The sequence below is a fragment of the Drosophila subobscura genome, chromosome U, assembly GCF_008121235.1.
Source record: "Drosophila subobscura isolate 14011-0131.10 chromosome U, UCBerk_Dsub_1.0, whole genome shotgun sequence".
Lineage (NCBI taxonomy): Eukaryota > Metazoa > Arthropoda > Insecta > Diptera > Drosophilidae > Drosophila > Drosophila subobscura.
In genome coordinates, this window is record NC_048534.1 from 15,984,641 (window position 1) to 16,005,948 (window position 21,308).

General features: G+C 44.5%; 4 protein-coding genes across 9 annotated transcripts; 2 read left to right on the top strand and 2 right to left on the bottom strand.

Moving 5' to 3' along the window:
- Positions 1 to 303: 303 nt before the first annotated feature.
- Positions 304 to 2,098, top strand: LOC117900405 (beta-1,3-galactosyltransferase 5-like). Its single transcript, XM_034810761.1, has one exon. It carries the CDS (start codon positions 390 to 392, stop codon positions 1,383 to 1,385), a length of 996 nt encoding a protein of 331 aa, XP_034666652.1. The 5' UTR covers positions 304 to 389; the 3' UTR covers positions 1,386 to 2,098.
- Positions 2,099 to 9,764: 7,666 nt separating this feature from the next.
- Positions 9,765 to 12,980, top strand: LOC117900964 (calcium uptake protein 1 homolog, mitochondrial). Of its 4 annotated transcripts, none has more exons than XM_034811539.1 (9): positions 9,765 to 10,134; positions 10,192 to 10,381; positions 10,857 to 11,019; positions 11,156 to 11,193; positions 11,256 to 11,370; positions 11,427 to 11,587; positions 11,789 to 11,797; positions 12,050 to 12,509; positions 12,572 to 12,980. In XM_034811539.1, exons 1-9 carry the CDS (start codon positions 9,836 to 9,838, stop codon positions 12,724 to 12,726), a joined length of 1,590 nt encoding a protein of 529 aa, XP_034667430.1. In that variant the 5' UTR covers positions 9,765 to 9,835; the 3' UTR covers positions 12,727 to 12,980. The 4 variants fall into 4 exon arrangements, with proteins under 4 accessions (XP_034667430.1, XP_034667431.1, XP_034667434.1 ...); XM_034811540.1 differs by lacking the exon at positions 10,857 to 11,019 and adding an exon at positions 10,552 to 10,711 and having other exon boundaries at positions 9,766 to 10,134; XM_034811543.1 differs by lacking the exons at positions 10,857 to 11,019; positions 11,789 to 11,797 and adding an exon at positions 10,552 to 10,711 and having other exon boundaries at positions 9,767 to 10,134.
- Positions 12,981 to 13,147: 167 nt separating this feature from the next.
- Positions 13,148 to 16,231, bottom strand: LOC117900963 (zinc finger protein 271). The gene is made up of 3 exons (XM_034811538.1): positions 15,356 to 16,231; positions 14,455 to 15,247; positions 13,148 to 14,383 (listed from the first exon to the last, which is right to left on the bottom strand). Exons 2-3 carry the CDS (start codon positions 15,242 to 15,244, stop codon positions 13,389 to 13,391), a joined length of 1,785 nt encoding a protein of 594 aa, XP_034667429.1. The 5' UTR covers positions 15,245 to 15,247; positions 15,356 to 16,231; the 3' UTR covers positions 13,148 to 13,388.
- A 1,993-nt stretch (positions 16,232 to 18,224) lies between these two features.
- LOC117900476 (flocculation protein FLO11) lies at positions 18,225 to 21,234 on the bottom strand. 3 transcript variants are annotated; one of them, XM_034810860.1, is made up of 3 exons: positions 21,104 to 21,234; positions 19,637 to 20,546; positions 18,225 to 19,568 (listed from the first exon to the last, which is right to left on the bottom strand). In XM_034810860.1, exons 2-3 carry the CDS (start codon positions 20,518 to 20,520, stop codon positions 18,890 to 18,892), a joined length of 1,563 nt encoding a protein of 520 aa, XP_034666751.1. In that variant the 5' UTR covers positions 20,521 to 20,546; positions 21,104 to 21,234; the 3' UTR covers positions 18,225 to 18,889. The 3 variants fall into 3 exon arrangements, with proteins under 3 accessions (XP_034666751.1, XP_034666749.1, XP_034666750.1); XM_034810858.1 differs by having other exon boundaries at positions 18,225 to 19,571; XM_034810859.1 differs by lacking the exon at positions 21,104 to 21,234 and adding an exon at positions 20,736 to 21,032 and having other exon boundaries at positions 18,225 to 19,571.
- Between the last annotated feature and the right edge of the window lie 74 nt (positions 21,235 to 21,308).

A 21,308-nucleotide genomic window follows, 5' to 3' on the forward strand; every position in this document is an offset into this window, starting at 1 on the left:
GAGATGAAGGAAATGGACTGGACTCCTTGATATTTAAATATCACAGCACACAAATCAAGCAACAAATAAAGTTCCATTAATCCATCACCAGTGCAGCTGTAACTCGTTCAATCAATTTATTATTTGGTCTTCAGAGACAGTAAACAAATATAAACTCGAATTTCAGATAAGATAAACTTGAACTCGCAATGTTAACAGCCTGAACCCGTGGGAAGATATGACGTTCTACTTCCGAGCGATAACAGCAATCATTAGCTGATAAGGAATTGATAAAGTATTAATCTGGTAGAAGCATATCGCTGGAATTACTGTCAGTTTGGTATTAAGACGAGTCGCGTGCAGAACGTTGCGGGAATTAAGCTAAATAAAAAGTAAAAGTGCAATGTAAAATGTCCAACCTACTTGCTCGTTCTTGGATTACTCTAATTGTTTGGTTGAAACTTTGCCTCATGATTTACCTTATACCAACGAATGAATCGCGTGAGAATGTGCCCACACCAATGGAATACAACTTTCCGAATGATGAGCAACACTTAATTGATTTTGGCGACTTTTCCTATATAATGGATCAGTCCCCATGTGGCGCGGACACCAAGGGACTGATAATAGTCCACTCAGCACCCAGCAATCAAGAGAAACGTTCGGTAATACGCGAAACTTGGGGTGGAGTCAGTGCCATCGATGGGTCGCCTCTTCGTTTGATTTTTGCCTTGGGCAACATTTCGAATAGCTCGCTGGAAACATCGATTGTGGAGGAGCAGGCTCAATATGGTGACCTCTTGCAGGGCAATTTCATGGACACCTACAGCAACATTACCTACAAGCATGTGATGGCCTTGAAATGGTTCAACTATCACTGCAACAATGCTCAGTTTCTGCTCAAAGTGGATGACGATATATTTGTGAATACCCGAGTTCTTTTCGAGAACCTAAACGAACCGAAACGCTCCAATAAAAACCTGGACAATCTCCTACAGCAGCGCAGAGAACTTCTGCTGTGCACGAATGTCGTTGCTGATCGAGTTATTCGTTCCTATCGCTCCAAATGGCGTGTGAGCTTCAGGGAGTACTCTGCCTCTCATTACCCCGACTTTTGCCCGGGTTTCACGGTACTCTACAGTCCGGATGTGGCAAAGAAACTCTATGCAGAAGCCCAAAGGTCGCCGTACTTTCGCTTGGATGATGTTCACATCACGGGCATACTCTCGAAGCGTCTGCACATCCCGATCAGTGATCTCAAGCCTTATGTCTTGTACCCAGTGGAAATGGAAAGTTTATTGAATGAGGCAGAGATGGCCAACGAACAAGTTGAATTTCTGGTTTCCTGGCATAACTTAAGCCCAACACAGATGCGATCGCTCTGGTCATTGTTTGGAAACAACTAACCGGAGGGAGGACAAAGAACCTCTGAGCTTCCGCAAAAACAGAGTCCCAGCGCCAGCTTCAGCTCCAATTCATTGCGAGTCAAGTGCGTTCAATTTCCTTGGAAAACAGCTGGCTGAATGGATGGATGGATGGGTGACTGGTTGACTGACTAGCCGCTCGACTCCTCATCAATATAAATCACAGCAACAAAGGCCCTTGGCTAACTGGCTTTGGACATTGTTTACCTCAACAGAACACAACCCAAGTCGCAGCCGAGGGCCAGGAACTGGAACTGAAACTGATTGCTCCAGAGCCTGGAGTCGCAGCCAAAAGCATGCCCCATGCAATGCTTCCTTCCGATCCCAGTACACATCATTTCTGAGTGATGTTCCCCAGGCAGGCGGCGCCATGCCGCCATCCTTTGTGCCCATTGTTTCTCCAAAAGTTGGTGGCTTTTTGGTGTGTGTGTGATGGATGCGTTGCAGCAGCCGTTCTACGGGCAACAATGGAGCGAATGGAGCGGAATGATTGCCGCTATGGCAATGTGGAATATGGCCATGATTCATTATCTAGATGGTCATTCAAGTTCATGTGCTGCCAGTTTAAGGAACAAAGAACATGCCACAGATCCTTGTAGGTTGATAAATACAACACTTGAAATATTTTTGAAGCTCCTACTTTTGTTTGATTTGTTTTATGTGATAAAAATGCAATCAAGCCCTATTTTTATTTATTTTTTATAGTCTGTTGATTGCAATTTGGCGACATTTGAATTGCTTTTAGATGCAGAAAAACATAAAGACAAAATTCAAAATAAAATCCATTTATAATGTTCGTTTCCAAATGTATTTTATTTATCTTTAATAATAATAAAAAACGTTGGCAAAGTTGTGGTTGCCATGTTCCCTTGGTAAACTCGACAAGAAATAATGAAAATATAATTAAAGCTTCCAGTTCTTTATACTATAGATACGAGAATACATATAAAAATATATTCTATATGTTTTAGGTATATAATTCAATCGCTAATGCACATAATATATAAACCCAATCAATCTGATAGCAAATGCTTGTGCGGCTTATCAACCAAAAAAAAGGAGGTAAGAGCCAACCTTTGCAGATAAGTAACAGCACATATCGACATATGTTTGCTGACTACTCAACGCTTATGAAAGACATACATAAATACACAACAATAAAGCATCATTCATTGGTTTTGGGTTTGTTGCCAAGCACACAGTTAGCTTGGCTAAATTTCTAATATTTTTGCTATCTCTTTGGCCATATCTTGTCCACAGTTTTGCATCGCGATAAGCTGGTGGTGGCGCGTAGAAATATTCATTCAGGTTGGTTAATTTGAATTGCAAAACAAGGCATTTTCCGAATCTTATCTGGAGTTGTCAATCTCTGGCCCCACAGCACATGCGAGTGCAGTCGCACTCCAGCACAGTAGCAGGAAAATGCAAACATTGTCCAAGCCGTATCTACATATCTGTGTGTCGGTATCTGTATCTAATTCTGTATCTATGTCGGTGTCTGGTTCCCATTCTCTAGTGTCTGCAGCAGACAGCGACAGCAAGCAGCTACAGCTGCAGGCCAAGTGCAATATTTAGCACGCCACAAAGTGTTGCATATGCAAATTATTACAGACATTTTGTTAATTGTCTGGAAATCGTTGGACAGATGTGAATTTAAGTTTATTTAAACAACCGGCTACAATGGCAATTCAATGTTTAAGACAATTTGAATCTATAATCTTTGATTTGCTTTTGTTTGTAATTGTTTCCTCGCGCTGGTAAAATCTTATCAATGCTATAAATGAGTATGGTATGGGATTTAAAAATACTTGCGACAGCCGCAACATTTTATAAGCTGATAAGATTCAATTCACTTTCATTGCGAGCCACCACTGCGAAACTCCTTGGTTTTTTCCAGAGATTTTCATTGATGAAATGGTTTGGAAATGTAAACCAAAATCTTTATCGGTATTTAAAGAATAATGAAGCTTTTTTCGCCAATGCCATTTGAATGTCTGCACCGATTCCGTCGAGTGAAAAGTGTATGGTTTTTAATGGAATATTTTTCATACTTCATTCGAAGTATTTCCCATAGACCAAAATGTAAGCTTGAACTTTCGAATGGTTCGAGTTGTGCGAATTTATAGTTTTAATTTATTTATGATGACATCCATGGGAATCAAAGCTTTTCCCTCTTGCGAATTTTAATGAAATTCACAAACTTCAATCTATAAATACCCAAATATTTCCATATCCTGTCACATTCTTCGTTTAGCCTTGTATCAACAAATAAAGACGTACACAAAATGAAAGGACACAATGATGCCGCTGTGGCTTTTTACCGATTTTCGTTCATTTTGTTTGACAGGAACAATGGCATTCCATTCAGCCTGCCTCCCACACATAAGAGTATACGAGCACTCCTACCACATGCTCGTACTCGTGTGCCTTTAGTCCTCATATTATTTTCAATAGTCCCCCCTCCACACCCGGTGTTCACTGGTAGTTAGCCGTTCTCGCGCTCTGTGTGAACACATTTTTGTTCTTCAATTTCATCAGTTTTCCCCTGCTCTGCCCACGCTCGCTCTTCCTTTTTTGTATTTTGAGTTCCATCCTGAACCAACAATGGACGAGCGAGCAATCCAAAAACGAGCATCCATTTTCGATTTTTCATCATCAATGGGGAAGCACTTCTTCTTCTTCTGGCCTGACTTATTTCTTTGGCCATATTTTTTATTCTCCTCCCTTATTTTCTGTTGCCTTTTTGCCGCCGCCCGTTTTGTTTCCTGCAGTTTTATTGGAACGCTTTTGGCGCTTTCAGTGCCTGCGCTTTTTGCCTTTTTTTGTGACGGGTCGCTCCGGCCATTGTTTACTTCCGTTTCCGGTTGGCAAGGGACGCTGAGGGGCGTGGAGTGTGTGGCACCGAAGAGAACAGCGTGTGGGGGGGCTGGCGCATATGCAAATATTTTCAACATGATTGCATTTTTCTCTCTTTTGATTTCTTGCCTTTGTGTCTCTTTGTCGCACACACCAGCAGCGTCGCCCCTCTCCTGTGTCCTGTGTTTGCGCTCTCCACTGACTTTTTATGGTTAATCGAATTGATAAAATTACAAATATGTACGTACGTACAATATAATATATATTTTATTTGCTCTTGTGACGGGAGTTACGAATAGGTGTTCAGGATGGACACGGACGCATCGATCTGGGTTCATTTCTTTACAAGCAATTCCCTCGGGCAACTATTTAAATAAACGTCAAGAGTATCTCAACCTTCGGTCTTTGCCTCCATTCTGCCATTCCTGTGACATATTTACGTACATTGTGCATCCTTTCCAAATGAAATTAAAGTGGTAGGTAAAAGTGGCAAGCGGGAAGTTGCCTTTAAGCTGAAATTCCATTCCATTACCGGTGAACATTTGGTGTCCCTGTCACAGCCAAGTATTTCTTTTATCTCAGTTTCTGTCTCTCTGGAGATGGGGAGAGGTCGGGCAACCCCACTCGCATGTCGCTTAAGCGTAATTAAATGAATTTGTTTATTTTACAAAATGAGCTTCGCACTTTTCTCGCGCTTTTAAGCGCATTTGGAGACCTTCCTGTTTTTTTGTTCTCTTTTTTTTTTGGCGTGGGGTGGCACTAATTAAGTAAAAATATTTACACATGCCACGCATTTGGCGGTGCACCCGAAGCCATTCTCTTGGTCCCATCTTGGGGTTTGCCTTTTTAAACGCTCTCCACGGCTCTCCCTTCCTCCTTCTCCAGGGAGCTTCTCGTTTTATGTCGTGTAAATAAAAATTAAAACACACTCACTTTTTGCCTCCACTTGATGTTCTTTTTTCCACCATTTAGCTTTCGTTTCAGTTTCGTTTTGGTCTGGTTTGGGTACAACTTTTTAAGCGACTTTTTGTTGCGCGTGTTTAATTTTTAAAGACTTTGTGTTTTGGCGGTTTGCATTGGGTGGGCAGTCATTGAAATTATGCTTTTACGCGTATGTTTAGTCACTGGAAAGTTTTACTTTTCTTTGTGCTAAACTGTTTGAGTCTTCTTTTAATTAAACGGATCAACTTTGGGTATATTTCGGGCGGCTGTTTGAGTAGGCAAATCTGTCAAGAATCTATGGGAAAATATAGAGTTAAGCTTTTGTTTGCTTTCATAAATTTGTTTTGGTTTGTTTCGTACATTTTGGGTCAGGGGTTTTATCTTCCCTCAGCAATTTTGAGCAGCAGTCCGAAGAGTGAATCGTTGAGTTTTTATTTATGTCTGGTGGAAATTGGAACACTCATTCACTAAAGACACTCAAAAGAATGGCACCAAGTTTCTTTGCGTAAATTGAGTATTTATTGTACATTTTACCTGCCTTTTTGAACTCTTTAATAAATAAACCAAGAGATTATATAATTTATTCTGTCTCGCACTAAAGCAGGCAATCTTCTTGTGTTGAGGTAAGCAAGTGTGGAATATTTTTATCGACTTATTTCCTCATACAAAAAATAAGAAGAAAGATTGCTTATAATTCCAAAAAGAACCCATAATTCAGTTGCAGCCTTGTAATTATTTTTATTGCTTTCAAAAATATACGAGCGAGATTATTCTTAATGTCGCAAATTTATTGAAGCACAGCCCCATGGCTCTCAAATCACAATACATCGTTCTGCACGCGCCAAGAATGTTGTTTTTATAACTACATCAGACATGAAACACTGTCTTTAGTTGTAAATCACATCCACTAGCCAGAGAGCTGCTCAACTTATTTGACTACGGAATACTGCTGGAAAATCTCCTTCCTCCTGCCGCATAGATAATCAAATGTGGTTCAGCTGTCAAATTACTGCACACAGAGTGGAACTAAGTGACAGCTACAAATCGCTGCGAATTGGACACGAAACAAACTAATCATGTATGCCCAGGCAGATCCTGGCACAAGGAAAGGATACGAGTAGTCGTGGCACACAGAGACGGGGAGGACAAAAGGCGGAAATCCAATCGATAAATGCATGAAATGCAGGAAGCAAAAATGCAAAAAGGAGGTTCAGTGTGCCCACACACCTCCACATGCAGCTGGGACAAAGGAACAGGAATAAGTAAGCAGAGGCAGCGGCAGCGGCAGAGGCTAAGAGGAAGCAAACGAGTGCCAGAGCCAGAGATAGAGTTAAGTTGGAGCTTGCGGGACGTTGAGGTAAGTTGACTTACTCCCCTATTGGCATTGGCATATTGGGTAAGGTAAAGTTTTCCAACGCCAAAGTGGATTGCCTCTTGATTAATTAAAAGCTCTTTGATGCTGCTTCCACATGTGGGTGTGCCTGTGTGTGCGTGTGTCGAACTTCACCTATTCCTAGTCTTCCTGCTGTTTTCCCAGATCCTTGTGCCTCTTCTTAGCCATGGGGCTTTATGGCTGGGTCTCTGTGCCTGTGCTATTGACAAAAGGCATTTGCAGCAGTCAAGGACGCAATCGAGTTTCCAATGCACATTCAAAGGACTCGGCAAAGTGGAGAGCAGCAGCAGTTATCCGGAGAAAGAGGAGCAAAAGCAGAAGCTGGCTAAAACCCAAGCTCCCAAAATAGTCCTCTAAGTCCTAGGCAAAATGTGTGCCAATTTGGGTGTTTGCATTGTGTCTGTCCTTTGCAAATGGTTTTCCAACTGTTTCGGCATCCCAGATCCCCAACCAGTTTCTACTATCTAGTCCACAAAGTCTACCCCCCACTGAAGCGTAAATCAATTGCTGGCCAAAGGAGCAACAGAACGTAACGAAGTCCAGGACAAAGAGGCAGCCAGAACTCGAGCTAATTGCTCAAAGGTGACCCAGCCAATTGGCAGTCCTTGCGATAATTAACATCCCAATTAAGTAGGAAGTACCCGCAACAATCATATCACGAGTCTCAGTCTCATCCACACACAATTTGCGTCATTAAATACGCAAATGAACCAGCAACAACTACTCTAAAAAGTAATGTAATAAAGCAATAAAAAAAAGGAAGGCACTGCCATAAGCTCTAAATATAGCAGGGAGAGAGATGGCGTGACCAGATCTCGCATGAGCATCGATATGAATAACATGAACACACGAACCAGGGACCAGCGACCAGAGACCAGTGGGTTGCGGTGCACATTGCCATTGGACATTGAGTGCAAACATGGAGAGCTAACGGAAGAGACGATGTCTGAGTATTAAGAATGCTTAAAGCGAATAAGGAGACAGACAAGTTGCATTTTTATTGTGTTTGTTTAGTGTAATAGTTGGGAGACACGATCTGGGATTGCACTCAAATGTTTCCTATGGAAAAAGAGGAGAATTTTTGAAGGATTTGTGCATTGACATATATTTAAAAGCAAACTCTTCCAACTTTAAACACATGTTGCCTTTAATTTACACTTTGCATCCTTTAATAGCAAGTTAATAGCTCTGTCATCAGTTTTAATCTTCCAGCAAATCAATTTCCCCCTAGCGCCCATCATCAGTTCCACATAGAAGTTAGCCCATTCCAAGTCGCCAGCCACAACAAACCTCATTTTAGCTTTATCAAGTGCCGTCCCCAATATACCAAACAACCTTAAGAAAAAGTTCTGCCAAGCTCCTCTGAATACCATTAACATGAGTTCTCGTGTCGCTGCTGTGATTAGGAATGGGTGGAAACCGGTTAACCCGTGGACTAAGCCATGCATGAAGGCCAACGTCCAAAGGGACACAGAGCCCCGAGCCCAGAGTCAGGCTTAATGGCGCCAACGCCGATTACCCGAACATAGACATTAAATGCAGAGGAAGAGGAAGTGACATTAATTGCATTGATTTAGCGGGCCCTACAGTCCAGTCCAGTCCAGCCACTGATAAAAGTTAGCCAGGCCTCCATTATTGGATGGGACTCCCTCCCAATGGTCGTTCCATGCGAGAGTCAACAAACCGCAGCAGAGGGGGGGAATGGCTGAACACGAGGGCATGGAGTGGAACTGACTGCGATGTCAATGCTTGTGTATGCATTTCCAGCTACTATATTTGAAATTGTTACTAATGAGAAATTAATTGTGCAAAATGCTAATCAAGTGGCGGCATTTGGCAGGCGTTTGGTTGGTTGGTCGACCATTTGCTCGGATATCCATTCTAATTCCATTTCAAATGGATCGAAACAAGCCGAACCGAGTGATTTAATTAAGACGAGGCTGCACATGGTTATATTTCAACATGGGTCTTGCTTGGACTAATGTCGATTTAATTGTTTTATATTGGCAGCAAAGCAGAAAAAGAAGTTTTAAAATAATTACGGCAGACTTTGGCAACATGTTTCACTGAGCAAAGTGCCCTGGAGTAGCCTGAGCAACATGTTGCCGTGACCAATAGCCATTACACTGTGCCGCAAAGCGTCTATAAATATTTTATATCTGATATCTCCACTTCAGCTTCAACGGTAAAGACTTAATAAAGTTTAATTTTGTATCCCAGTGCCCATAGTGCTGCACAGCGATAAATAAGCATCGCGCCATAAATACATCAGCGGACAGACAATTTGGGGCGTGTGTTACATTAATCAAAACCTGAGGAATATTTCACCTGGTGCTTGCACTCCTCTCCTTCTTCGCTGCACTGAGTAGAATGCAATCAGCATTTCAATTTGTTCAGACGCCCACGCGGTGGTCACTTTTTATATTCTCGTCCGTGCGTGCGTGCATGCGTGTGAGTAATTGAATCTGCTGATTGATTGATTGTGATTGATTAATGATTTTTAAAGTGCGTGCGTGCTGACGTTGCAATTGCAGTTGCAGCTTCTTGGAAATACGGCTTGAGGAGTATCAATTAGGCAAATCAATTACAAAGAGGAAGCACGTGCAATTCGAATTTTACCGCCAATGTGGCAAGCTTTCTGACAAAAGCTGCTTGTTTTGCAACACCACTTGTAGAATCTGATAACAGTCTGTTAAAGTCAGAAGTGAAGAGGGAACAATTTAAGTATTTTTGTGAGCGTCTTTAATTTTTCACCAGAATCTCAGAAATTATAGCCCCTTTGTTCCTGAGGCGATTCTATTTCATTTCTGACATTATCAATGATCCTATCTTGTACAGAATTGGTCCATCAATGGACTAGCCAGCTTGTGCTATTAAAGAGAATGTCAAAATCGGGCAAGGTGATTTGCGATCAACAAATCAGAAAGTTATATTTGTATATGTATATGCATAGAAGGCATATGAAAAGGTTAAAAACATGGCAGTAAATTAGATAAAACTATTGTTTTAGCGCGGAGACTCCTAACTATCTAATAATATCAAGTAGAACATCAAAATCGAGGAAAATGATTTTAGTTTACAGTATATTTACAGTATATTTTGGAAAGGCAAGGGTATATTGCGGTATATTTCAGAGGGTCTGTCGGTATATTTTATCGATAATTCCGCGGTCACACAAATGCGCATATAAGAAACGACAATTTGTTAAAAAGCAAAAAAACAACCATAAAAGGATTACAAAATGTCTGTGCTGCGTTTTCTGGTGACGCGCCAGGCCCTGGCAGCACTGTCCGGGCCAGCGTCCATCAATCTTCTACAGAATCGGGCACAAATCGCACTCGCCTCCACTCTGGCGAGCAGCAGCAGGACAAACAGCTGTCTGAAGGCAGCCACAACAATTGCCGATGGAAATCCGTGCCAAATGCAAATTAGAGGCCACAAACGCTTTGGCCACCAGCAAGAGAAAACTCCACAAGTGACCAAATACTTTCATGGACTGCTCCTGGGTCTGTTCGTCATATCCGTGCTGGATTGGGGCAAGTAAGTAACAAAAACTACTACATACCGAAGTGTGGCTAAAATGGAATCTATTTTTAGAGTGAAACGTTTGCTGATGCCCAAAGTGGATGCAGATTCTGGACAGCGTCCCTCGTCGGCAGCCGGCGTGAATGGAGAGGAGAACACAGACTCTGAGAGCGACGACAGCGATGAGGATGAATCCAGCGGCGGCCTGCATCTCCATGAGGGCAAGAAAATCCGTGAAAAAGTTGGTTTCCGCGAGCGCAAGGTATAATCCAGCTGATGGGGAAACTTTTCCCCTCTCTTTCTCTTATCATTTATATTAAATTTTGTTGCTTTACGAATATCTTTTTGTTTTTCCTTTTATGTTGTCCCCCATCTACATATGTGCATTTTGCTTTACCATAACACACCACACACACACAAACACCCATGAAGATTATTGAGTATGAGAACCGCATACGCCAGTTCTCCACGCCCGATAAGATCTTTCGGTACTTTGCCACAGTGCGCCTGCAGGATGCCACACAGACGATTGTGTGCATGACACCCGAGGACTTTCTGCGCTCCATCTATCCAGGCATCAAGCAGCCAGATGGTAAATGTTTCACATCCTCTACCCTCTTTCCCCTCCTCCACTAACATCAGTTTGTAGTTGCCTTTTTGGTTATTTCTTTGTTGCTTTTACCTGTCTACTACTGCTCGAACGATTCCCTAAGCTAAGTTAATGTCCTTTGCCTTAGATCATTGAGTATGAGAATCGCATACGTCAGTTTTCCACGCCGGACAAAGTATTTCGCTACTTTGCCACCATCCAAGTGCCCGTGGCCGATGATCGTCATGAGGTGTATATGACACCGACCGATTTCTTGACCAGCATGACGCCAGGCATGAAGCAACCCGATGGTATGTGCTTGATAAAAAAACAAAGAATCAAATCACAGATATCAGCAGCAGCATTGGCAGCACAATTTCTACTAATACCTCAGCTGTTTTCCGTATGAATTTCTCTACTAAATCGGTTTTGTTTTTCCATTTTCAGGTCTGGGTCTGGATCAATACCGTCGCTATGATCCCAAGGCAAGTGTTTAAATATTTAACAGACATTTTATAGCTAAAAGTAAACTCTGTCTCCCTTGCAGTCGGTGGGCGAACAGCTGAATCTTCACTTGGAGAAGAACAGCATATTCTATAAGCTTGGCTCCTATGGACTCATCACCTTCTCCGACTACATTTTCCTGCTGACAGTGCTCTCAAGTAATCCAATTTAGGAAATATTTGTACACCTATTAATTTATTTGTTCCTTTGACAGTTTCTCGTCGTCACTTTGAGATTGCCTTTCGCATGTTCGATCTGAACGGTGATGGTGATGTTGATTGCGAGGAATTCGAGATGGTGGCCACTTTGGTGAGGTCACAGACGAGCATGGGCACGCGACATCGTGATCATGCCAATACGGGCAATACCTTTAAGGTAAACAACAATCGCTTGGAGTGATTGGATTAGTATAAAGGAGCTGAAAGAGAGTTCCCAATGTGTTGTACTAAACGGAATCCTTTTTGTATATTTTTTGTATATTCTCTCTGTCTTTTGGCTTTGATCCTATATTGAACGCGTGTCTAACTGTGTACATATCAAATCTTAACTTCCCCTCTGTTTTTGACGTACTTACAGTCCTTGAAGGTACTTTTGTGTGATAATGCTTACTTCACTTCTTTTGCCCTTTCAAAAAGTGTACATACCTTACCCTAACAACGATCCACATTCGCACCAAACTAAATCACCCAACCACACCCACACGCACATTATTTGCCTCTCCGATCGATACTTAACTTACGCACCTGCTCACATGCACCACAAATTAAACTTCTTGATGTTTTTCTCCTCTCTTATATTGAATATACATTACAAAATTCTTTGAAATCCTCTCCACAGGGCGTGAATTCCGCTTTGATCACGTACTTCTTTGGCCCCAATATGGATGAGAAGTTGACGATTGAAAAGTTCTTGGATTTCCAAGAGCAGCTGCAGCGTGAGATCCTCTCACTGGAGTTCGAGCGAAAGGAACCCAATGACGATGGCAACATCACGGAAGCGGATTTCGCTGAGCTCCTCTTGGCCTATGCGGGTTATCCCTTGAAGAAGAAACAAAAGAAGTTGAAGCGTGTAAAGCGTCGCTTCCGTGATCATGGCACGGGCATATCCAAGCAGGATTATCTGGATTTCTTTCACTTCCTGAACAACATTAATGATGTGGACACGGCTTTGACTTTCTATTTCATTGCGGGCGCCTCCATTGATCAGCAAACGCTGCAGCATGTGGCCAAGACAGTGGCTCTGGTCAATCTGTCCGATCATGTGGTGGATGTGGTCTTTACCATCTTCGATGAGAACAGTAAGCATAATCTACGACTATTTTATGGAATGCCATTTATCTCTCTTTTAAACCCACTTTAGATGACAACCAGCTGAGCAACAAGGAATTTATTTCGGTGATGAAGAATCGCGTGCAACGCGGCCTGGAGAAACCCAAGGATACGGGCTTCCTTAAAATGATGCGTTCGGTGTTCAAGTGTGCCAAGGAGACCAAACCCGTGCTCTTGGACATATAGTAAAGGGCTTGCAAGAGTCCTCTGTGGATTCTTCTACTACTTGTGCCCCAATCTTAGTCATTTTCCCTACGCTTATTGTGCTCTGCCTTATTTATTCTATTTGTTTCTTTAGGTAATCTCTACTTAAATCGATTTTAGCTTTATCCTTGTCCTTGGGGGTTCTTTCACAGTGACGATTATCTCTTGTAAATTTCACCAACTCTTGTGCGCTTAATACGTTTACTTTTTAATAATAAAAAAATACATATATCATATAAAAATAATTAAAATAAAAATTTAGGGGCCCTATTTATGGGGTTTATCGCTCAGTTCATAGTTATTTCTTATCATAATATGGAATAAACAAGTATGGAAGTACTAGATGAGAATTAATGCATATAAATCTTGGACGATTCTTAAAATATGAATATTATTTCTATAGTACCTTTCGGTAACATAAATCCAGCAAAAACAAAAGATTATAATTTAACATAAAATATGAATGTTTCATTCGTTGCAAAAGTTTATATGGGAAATACTGCCTTACAGGATAGGAATGTCTTGATTTGAAGCAGGATTTGTAATCCTGCCCGTTCTCCTCACAGTGAAAGTTAGTAAAAATAAATCAATAGATATAAAATAAATAAATGATTCAATCATCGTATAAAAAATTCGTTCTGGCATCACAGTGTGGCCACGTTCCCCTGCTCCTCAATGTCCACATCATCCACACTCATGCCGTAGAGCTCCATGTCGTGCTGCTTGAGATGTGCCGTGTACGCATCCAGCTCGGTGAATCTCTGCTGGCACTCGCAGCACTCCAGCCAATCCTCCACAGAACTGTCGCCATCATCGCTCTCATAGGTGGACTTTTGCTCGCCGCTGCTTTCCTCCTCCTGGTGCGAGGCCTTGTGGGATGTGTAGTCCAAATAGTCCTGGAACTTCAAGGGACACCGCAGACACTTGTACCAGCGATCCCGTACATGGGTTACCATGTGCTTCTTCAGCGTGGAGCACTCGCGGAAGGGCTTGCGGCACTTGGTGCAGCTGAACGGCTTCTCGCCCGTGTGGATCATGTAGTGGCGCTTGAGGTTGTGGCGCGTTCCAAATGGTCGGTGGCACAGCGGGCAGGGATAGGAGCGGCGACTCCTAGTGGGTCTCGCCGGGTGTGCTGTGGCTGTGCCGTCATTGCTGAGGGACGAGGATGAGTTGGCGCTGCTGCAGCTGAGTGGCAGAGGTGGTCGTGCAGCTGGCTGTATTGGCGGTGGTGCAACGGCCTCTGGGGCAGGAGGAGTTGGCTGTGTGATGATTGGCACTAGGGTTACAGTCAAAGAGGGTGGCAGCGAGGGCTGTGCCGGTGGTGGTGGTGTGGCGTCCTGCTCTGTGTCTTCCTGATCCTGCTCTTGTTGCTCCTCCTCCTCCTCCTCCTCTTCATCTTCTTCCATCTCCACCACAGGGTCATCCTCAGCTTGCTCTGGTCCATCAGTTTCCGGCTTCACCATGAGATTCTTGCTCTCGCAGTCCGCACAACGCGTCGAGTCCTGATCTGAGGGCGGCCCCAAATGGCAGATCATGCAGATGAACTGCGGATCATGGGCGTGCCTCCTGCGATGCTTCTTCAGATCACTAAACTCTCGGAAGCGACGCTCGCACAGATCACACGGAAAGGGACGTTCGCCTGAAAGGGGAATAGGGGAAAATATAAGTAAATGGCAGCCTGTTTGGTGTACCTCCTCTCTCCCCTCTCACCAGTGTGTATCATCATGTGGCGCCGCAGATTATAATTGGACTGCACCTTCTTCCCGCAGGCGTCGCACTCAAAAACATGCCGTCCACGGCGATTCACGTAGGGACGACGTTTGCTCATTCTTCTGTGTTTCCTCTGCTTAATTGGCCGCTGCTCCTTCTCTTCCTCATCCTCTGATTGCAGGACAATCACTTGTGGCGGCTCCTGTTCCTCCAATTCACAGCTGACGGCAGCCAATGGGAGTGTTTCCTCATCACTTGGGTTCTCTGGGTTCTCTTCCCGCTCCTCCTCGCTGTCGCTTAGCTCGATTTCCGCCACAATGCGCTGCTCCACTCTGGGTATCAATTGGATGTCGGGTGATGTGCGTTTCAGTGGCCAAATTCCTGCCAGACTTCTGGCTGCACTGATGATCAAGCCTGAAGGTGGCTGCTCCTTCTGCTTCACACCATCTTCATCCAGCACAATGATTTCCAGTCGATCCTTCTCTCTTTCCAGACGGCGCTGCCTTTCCAGCTCCGCCTTCTGCTGCTGTCGCTCCTGCTCTTGCTGCTGCTGCTGCTGGCCAATTCTCAGGAGCAGCGCCTTGATCTTCACATCATCGATGGACACAAAGTTCTCCTCCGGCTCGTGGTACTCGTATCGAATGGCGTCCTGTGGCAGCATCTCGCAACTGGCATCGCAACACGAGGAGGCACTGCAGCAGGAGAGGGGGCATTCAGTGCAGCATTCCATGCAGGACGCAGCAGCTGCTGCTCCAGAAGAGCACGTAGATTTACTCAAAGCCAGCTCCATCGCCTGCGAAACAAGTAAAAGAGGGATAGAAATAGTGACACACCAATTAACAGTTAATTAATACACATGTGTGTATATATATGCATCCCCCTCACTCTTGCTTATCCTTACCCGCAGAGGATCAGCATGAACAAAAGCAGAGCGCAGAAACAATTTCCAACTTTCTGTTTTTTGTTTTTGTTATGGTTGTGCTGCTGATTTTGCGAAAAATAGTATTGGCGCTCGCTCCCGAGTTGCCCGTCTGTGCTGCTGGTGCCGTCTGCCTCTGACGCCGTGCGAGTGAAGAAGAAACTGGATTCGCGGCTTCGGTGCTCGGGCTCAGCAACCTCTCGACAAAACGCCACAAAAGTCGAGTTTCAGCAGTCGACGCTGGCAGCGACGCGACGCGACGCCAACGTGCCCTGCCCCCCTCTGTTGTCATCCGGTACGTCTGCCTGGTCTGTGCTGTCTGTGAATCAGCGAAGCGCGAGAGCACGAGAGAAGGCAACTGCGCTGCAGGCTTTTTTCCAATACACGAGCGCAGCGTTCGCGTTGGCGTTGGCGTTGGACCTCCTCACCCTCTCTACTCCGCCTGCTCCTCCTCTCCTATCGCCGCCCTATCCACTCTGTTTGCGTGCGTTGGTTGCTAACTTGATTTTTCTTTAGGGGGCACTGCATGCCATGGCTGCCTGCCTGCTGCCTGGCCTGCCACACACACACAAAACGAAAAACAAAGAAAATGCGCACAGGGCGGACCAAAAGCGTGCCCCAAAGCTGCAACAACACTGAAAGTGCAACTGCAACAGCCGTGGCAGAGCAGCCGCAGCAAACAAACTCACGATTTTCAAGATTGCTCTGAGAGTGGAGCCGAAGCCAGAGTGGCAGAGGGGGGGTAGTGGTCGAGGGACAGGAGAGTCAAAGCCATCGACGGCAATCTCATTGACGTCCGAGCACCGTGCGCAATAATTTTGTTCTCTTCTCTTTATTTGTTTGTTGTTTTTTCTTCTCCATCTCCTTCTTTGTGCTTCCCTGTGCCTGCTGCTGTTCGTTCTCCCTCCCACTATCCTCCTTCCGATCGGACCATGAGTGTTGAATAACATCGCCGAGAACGAACCCTTTTTCGATGGAAGCTTCCACGTGGTTTTGGAATGGCGTGAGGGGCAGCAAAGGGAGCAGAGCTTGAATGGCGTGTGAAATACTCATTTGTATGCCTCTAGCGTGGCGGCCCATTACCCATTACACACAGAGTTCTGGCCCGGATCTAGAGATCTCCTCCTCAATGCTTGGCTAGGCTTTCGATCCGGGAACGGGGGCAATGGAAATGGGAACGAGAATTGGATTGGCGATCGTGACCACAAGTACGAGCAACACCGCGCACACTTATGTATTTCTTTTTGCTTTTTCAGCTCTTGCTATAAAACTTGTTTATATCGTATCCCCACCGTCGAACACACACCATCCACATCCACACACGCTGCAAACGCCCACTCGGTCCGGGCTGGGCCTGGGGGATTGGCACCGACAGTCATGAACATCCGTGTCGGCATTGCATTGCGTGTGTGTGTTTGTGAGTGTGTTCGTGTGGGGCGGCTGCATGTGTATATGTATGTTTTGGAGAGCAATGCTCGGCACGATAGTGCCCCCAGGTGTTCGAACTTTTTCGCAATGTGTATCTGTATCTGTATGTGGGAATGGATATATGAGCTGCTCGTACACAGCGCTTGGCAGTCATCACGATATCACGATAATTGCTGCCAATCTGTTTTCGAAATTCCTTTACCTTCAATGTTCATTGACATGGCATAGTCATTTTAATTCATATTCATTTATTACATACGTTTGCTTATTGAACTGACAAGGTAGCCTTACCTCAGAATCCTTTGAGGTTGGCGACATGTGTAGGTGTTTCTGTTTGTACGAAATTTTGCACATTGTGTAAATGAAATGGTTCTGGATATAGAGGGAGCTAATATTCCCAGGATGAGTGATTTCATAGTAAATATATACATACAGATGTATGAAATATGTACATATGTACCTACATATGTATTTATGTTATGTTAGCATTGCTGTTTAGAAGAAAATTCTGCGAATTCTGCCTGGCACGATACACCCGCACAGGTGTTGTATTATATGTATTTCCCTTTCCTATTGATAAGCGCCTCACCAATTTGTCTCCATAATTTCTTAATCGTAGACACCTGAATACTTTTCCGATCTGCAAAATCATCGTATGTTTTGCAAAGTAGTACAAGCATTCTTTAAATATTCTAAAAATACAAACAGCATACTAGTGATTACACTGAAATTATGTTTATTTCGATTATTGTTTGTACATGATTCCTATTATTTGTTTAAAAAAAAAACAGCTTTTGGTTTTTTTGAATAGAGTACGATTACCAGCATTTCAGCATTTCATATATCAACCCAATATGAACGGAATCATTTCCATGGAAAGCCACTGATTGCACTTATACAACAGGATAACCATGAAATATAATCCATACCTTAACTATTTGATCAGAGTTTGAGTTTAAGGAATTTAAATCTGAGCTAAAACAAACCAAAACAAGCAAATAATTTTTTCCTCTATTCTGAATGCTTGATTAAATGATTCGTGGGACCCTACTTACTGTGCTGCCATTGATGTGGCTGGCAAAAAATGCTACACTTAGTTAGAAAACATGCAACCTAAGCCTGTATTCGGCATATCCAGGAAATTCATATTTTCATTTATTTTGTGGATAAATTTACGTATGTGCCTCACACGATATATTCCATGGGATGCAAAATTTCACATTTCAATAAGTTCCATCTCCCATCTCTGTTTCATCATTTCACTGGATTAGATCATCGTAAATCAACCGAAAGATACATTTAAAAGATTCATTTCCAAAACTGACGTCACTTTTCGTGTGTGTGGATAATATCTAGCAATCCCAAAAATATCTCTGCAATTTTCTCAACCAAAACGATCAATAAATATTGTATGTACATCAAATACTATTGAAAAATGTTTAATAGGCATTTCTTTGCATCTGTGTATCCTTTCTAGATATAACATTTCCTGAAGCTACGTAAATTCGCTTACGATAATTACAAACCGAAACGTAAAACTATAATTGTAATTGCGTATCCATCAGTTTACAGCGGGAGCCCCGCACTTAATTGGATCACATATATATGGATATATACTATAATGTTCGATTACATAGCGGAAACATATTTGGCAAAATTGGGTTCTTGTTAGCTAACATCTAAGGGGGCGACTACTAACTAACACAACTAAATCGTCCATAATTTTATGGAATATATTATTAATGTACAAAAAAAAAGAAAAAAGAAAACATTTGGACATTGATAGGGGAAAAACATATCATAACATATAGAAGGGAGGTTTAAGTTAATAACTCCTTTGCTCTATTGCCTAAACCTTAGGCTAAACATATTAAAACAAATGTTTGCTCTAAAGGAGAATGTGGTGGGGTATTTGATTGCTTGATGATATGCTTCTAATCGAAGGCGAAACAACTTAACTATGTACAACGAAACTATTAACTAATGTGGGACCAATGCAGGCTCGAGGACATCTTGGGAAGTGCTTTATATTAGATATTAATTAATTATCTTAATGTACAATTTGGGTACAATCCTAAAAACGATTGCTTAAAGCTTTTGCTGCACATCTTTGCCGGCGGCTGCTCCACCACCGCCGCCACCCTCATGATGGTTAACAATGTACTTCTTGGCGCCCAAGAGACCCTGCTTGTTGATGTAGAAGCTCTTTTGGGCCAGCGGCGAGTTGCCATCATCCACCACCAGACGATTGAGAAAGGTGGCCGCCGTCTTGGCACCGCTGTCGCATGAGGAGGACTCTATGCTGATGGTGGAACAGCCGCCGATCGATGACGTTTCGCTTTTGGCATCGTCCATCAGGGTGGCATCGTCGGCCAGATCGTTGACCAGCACTTGGGTGCTCGACGACGCCGTGGAGAGTATGGAGGAGGTGCGACTGCGGCAAGAGTTGAGCTCACTCTCCGGTATGGAGATGCCCTCATCGATGCTCTGGCTCTGACTGCTGCCAGACAGGGCCAGACACATGGGCTCCAAAGAGGAGCTAGCATCCATGCCAGTTCCACTGCTGCCACCAGCTCCGGGTGAGGCGGAACTGGGCGAGGGACAGCCGGAGCTGCTGCTGTTGTTGTTCTGGCCACCAGCTCCGACGGCATTGTTTGTGCACAGCTTGGAGATAAATAGCTTGGGGGTGATGCGTCCATCATAGGTGCCCGAGTCGGGGCTAGGACACACAGAGGAGGGGGATTGGCACACGGGCGACGAACCGCGACTACTGTAGGGACAGAGGGAGATATCATCAATGAAAGATCTGCAACTGAAAGGCGGCACTTGGCTTACCTCTCTGTGAACATCTTCTTCATAGGCGACGGCGAGTAGACACTCCAGTTGCTGCCACCGGGGTTGTCGTCCAGTTCGAACTTGCGCTTCACCGGCCCCAGCTGGGAGGGACGCATGGCAATGGGCGACATGGAGCGCCTGGTGGCAAAGGTACGCCGCGTGGGTGACGGCGAGTAGGGCAGACGCATGCCCGCCCGATTGCTGGTGGGACTGGGGCTGGAGCAGCTGGTGCTGCCCGTCGGTGGCAGTGTGACCTGCAGCGGATTGGAGAGCTCTTCGGACTTGCACGACCAGTTCTCGGCCACCAGTGTGAGGTCTTCCCAGCTCTGGGAGATCTGTATTTCGCGGTGCACTTCCCGCTCGTGGTTCACCTCGCGGCTATTCAGGTCGGCGCACTCCTCCTGCCGCAGCTGGGAGACGCGCGGCGTCAGGCACAGTGCGGCCCCATTCGCCGCCCCGTTGGCGGTGGACATCGGACTGTAGCTGGCCGAGTAGCGGCGGGCACGTGGTGCAAAGATGTTGAACACCGGCGCTGGCGACACTTCGCGGGAATTCGGCTGCGATCGGATGTGCATGCTCTTGCCAAAGTAATCGATGGTTGAGTTGCATTTGGAGGCGTAGTGCTCCTGCTGCTGGTGCTGCGGTGGGTTCTTCTTTGGCGTCTGCTCGTGCTCCTTGGCCGCGGCGGCAGCAGCTGCGGCTGCGCGTGTGGTCATCGGTGCGTGCGGCGAGGGTCGCCCGGAGGGTGTGCGGATTATTGGCACACTGAGGCAGCGTTTAAGGGTCTTCGAGCTGCTGGGCGGCGGCGGATCAAGGGTGTCCATGGCCACGGGCATTGCCGTTTTGGCCTGCTCCTCGCTGCTGGCTTTCGTCTCCGTTTCCATTCCGTTGCACTCTTCGAAATCCAAGTCTAAAAATATAATAGAGCGGCAAAAATGTTTTATTTTCGGCTTGTGGGTATTTCTGGTGCCAGCGGCCTGGGGCGAGGGTTTCGTTTGGGTTTCGTTGACGATCGCTCGACTATTTGCCTCTTCGTCTCTTCTTGTTCGTTTCTTTTTTGGTTTTTTTTTTGTATTTTTCTCTATATTTTTGCACACACTTTGTTCTCGCTGGCTCCACTTTGGTCACAGCTGATGCGAGAGGCCCCCCTCGTTCTGCGGGCAATTTCCATTAATATTCACCAATTAAATTTATATTTCAGTTTCGGTCTGGCAGGATTTTTGAGTGGCCGCTGCCTGCAGCCCTCTGCCGGCGTCGCTGCCGTCGTTGTCGACTTCAGCTGCCTGCAAATTTTTTCTACCACAAAATGCGTGCCCAGCGAGGCACTTTTTTGCTTCGTTTTTTTGCGCCTTATTCGTTGCGTGCACTGGCAAATGTGGCCAAAATTAGTTTGTCCAGAGTGTGGGGCACACTTTGGTCTAAACTCTTGTGGTCCCACACTTTGTCTAAATGCTTTATTTTACTTACAAAATTGTGTCCTGTGATTATAATTTTTAGCTACCCGTTTAGTTTTTTTCTAGTGTTGTATAGCGCCAGTGCTGTCTTGAGTGGGCACACGTTCAAGCTGAATGGCATTTGAGGCTTGGTAACAAATATCTGTCAAAAATTGTTGTTTTATTACGAGAATCTATTTGACAGCAATTGGTTATGCTGTCAAATATGATTTTCTACT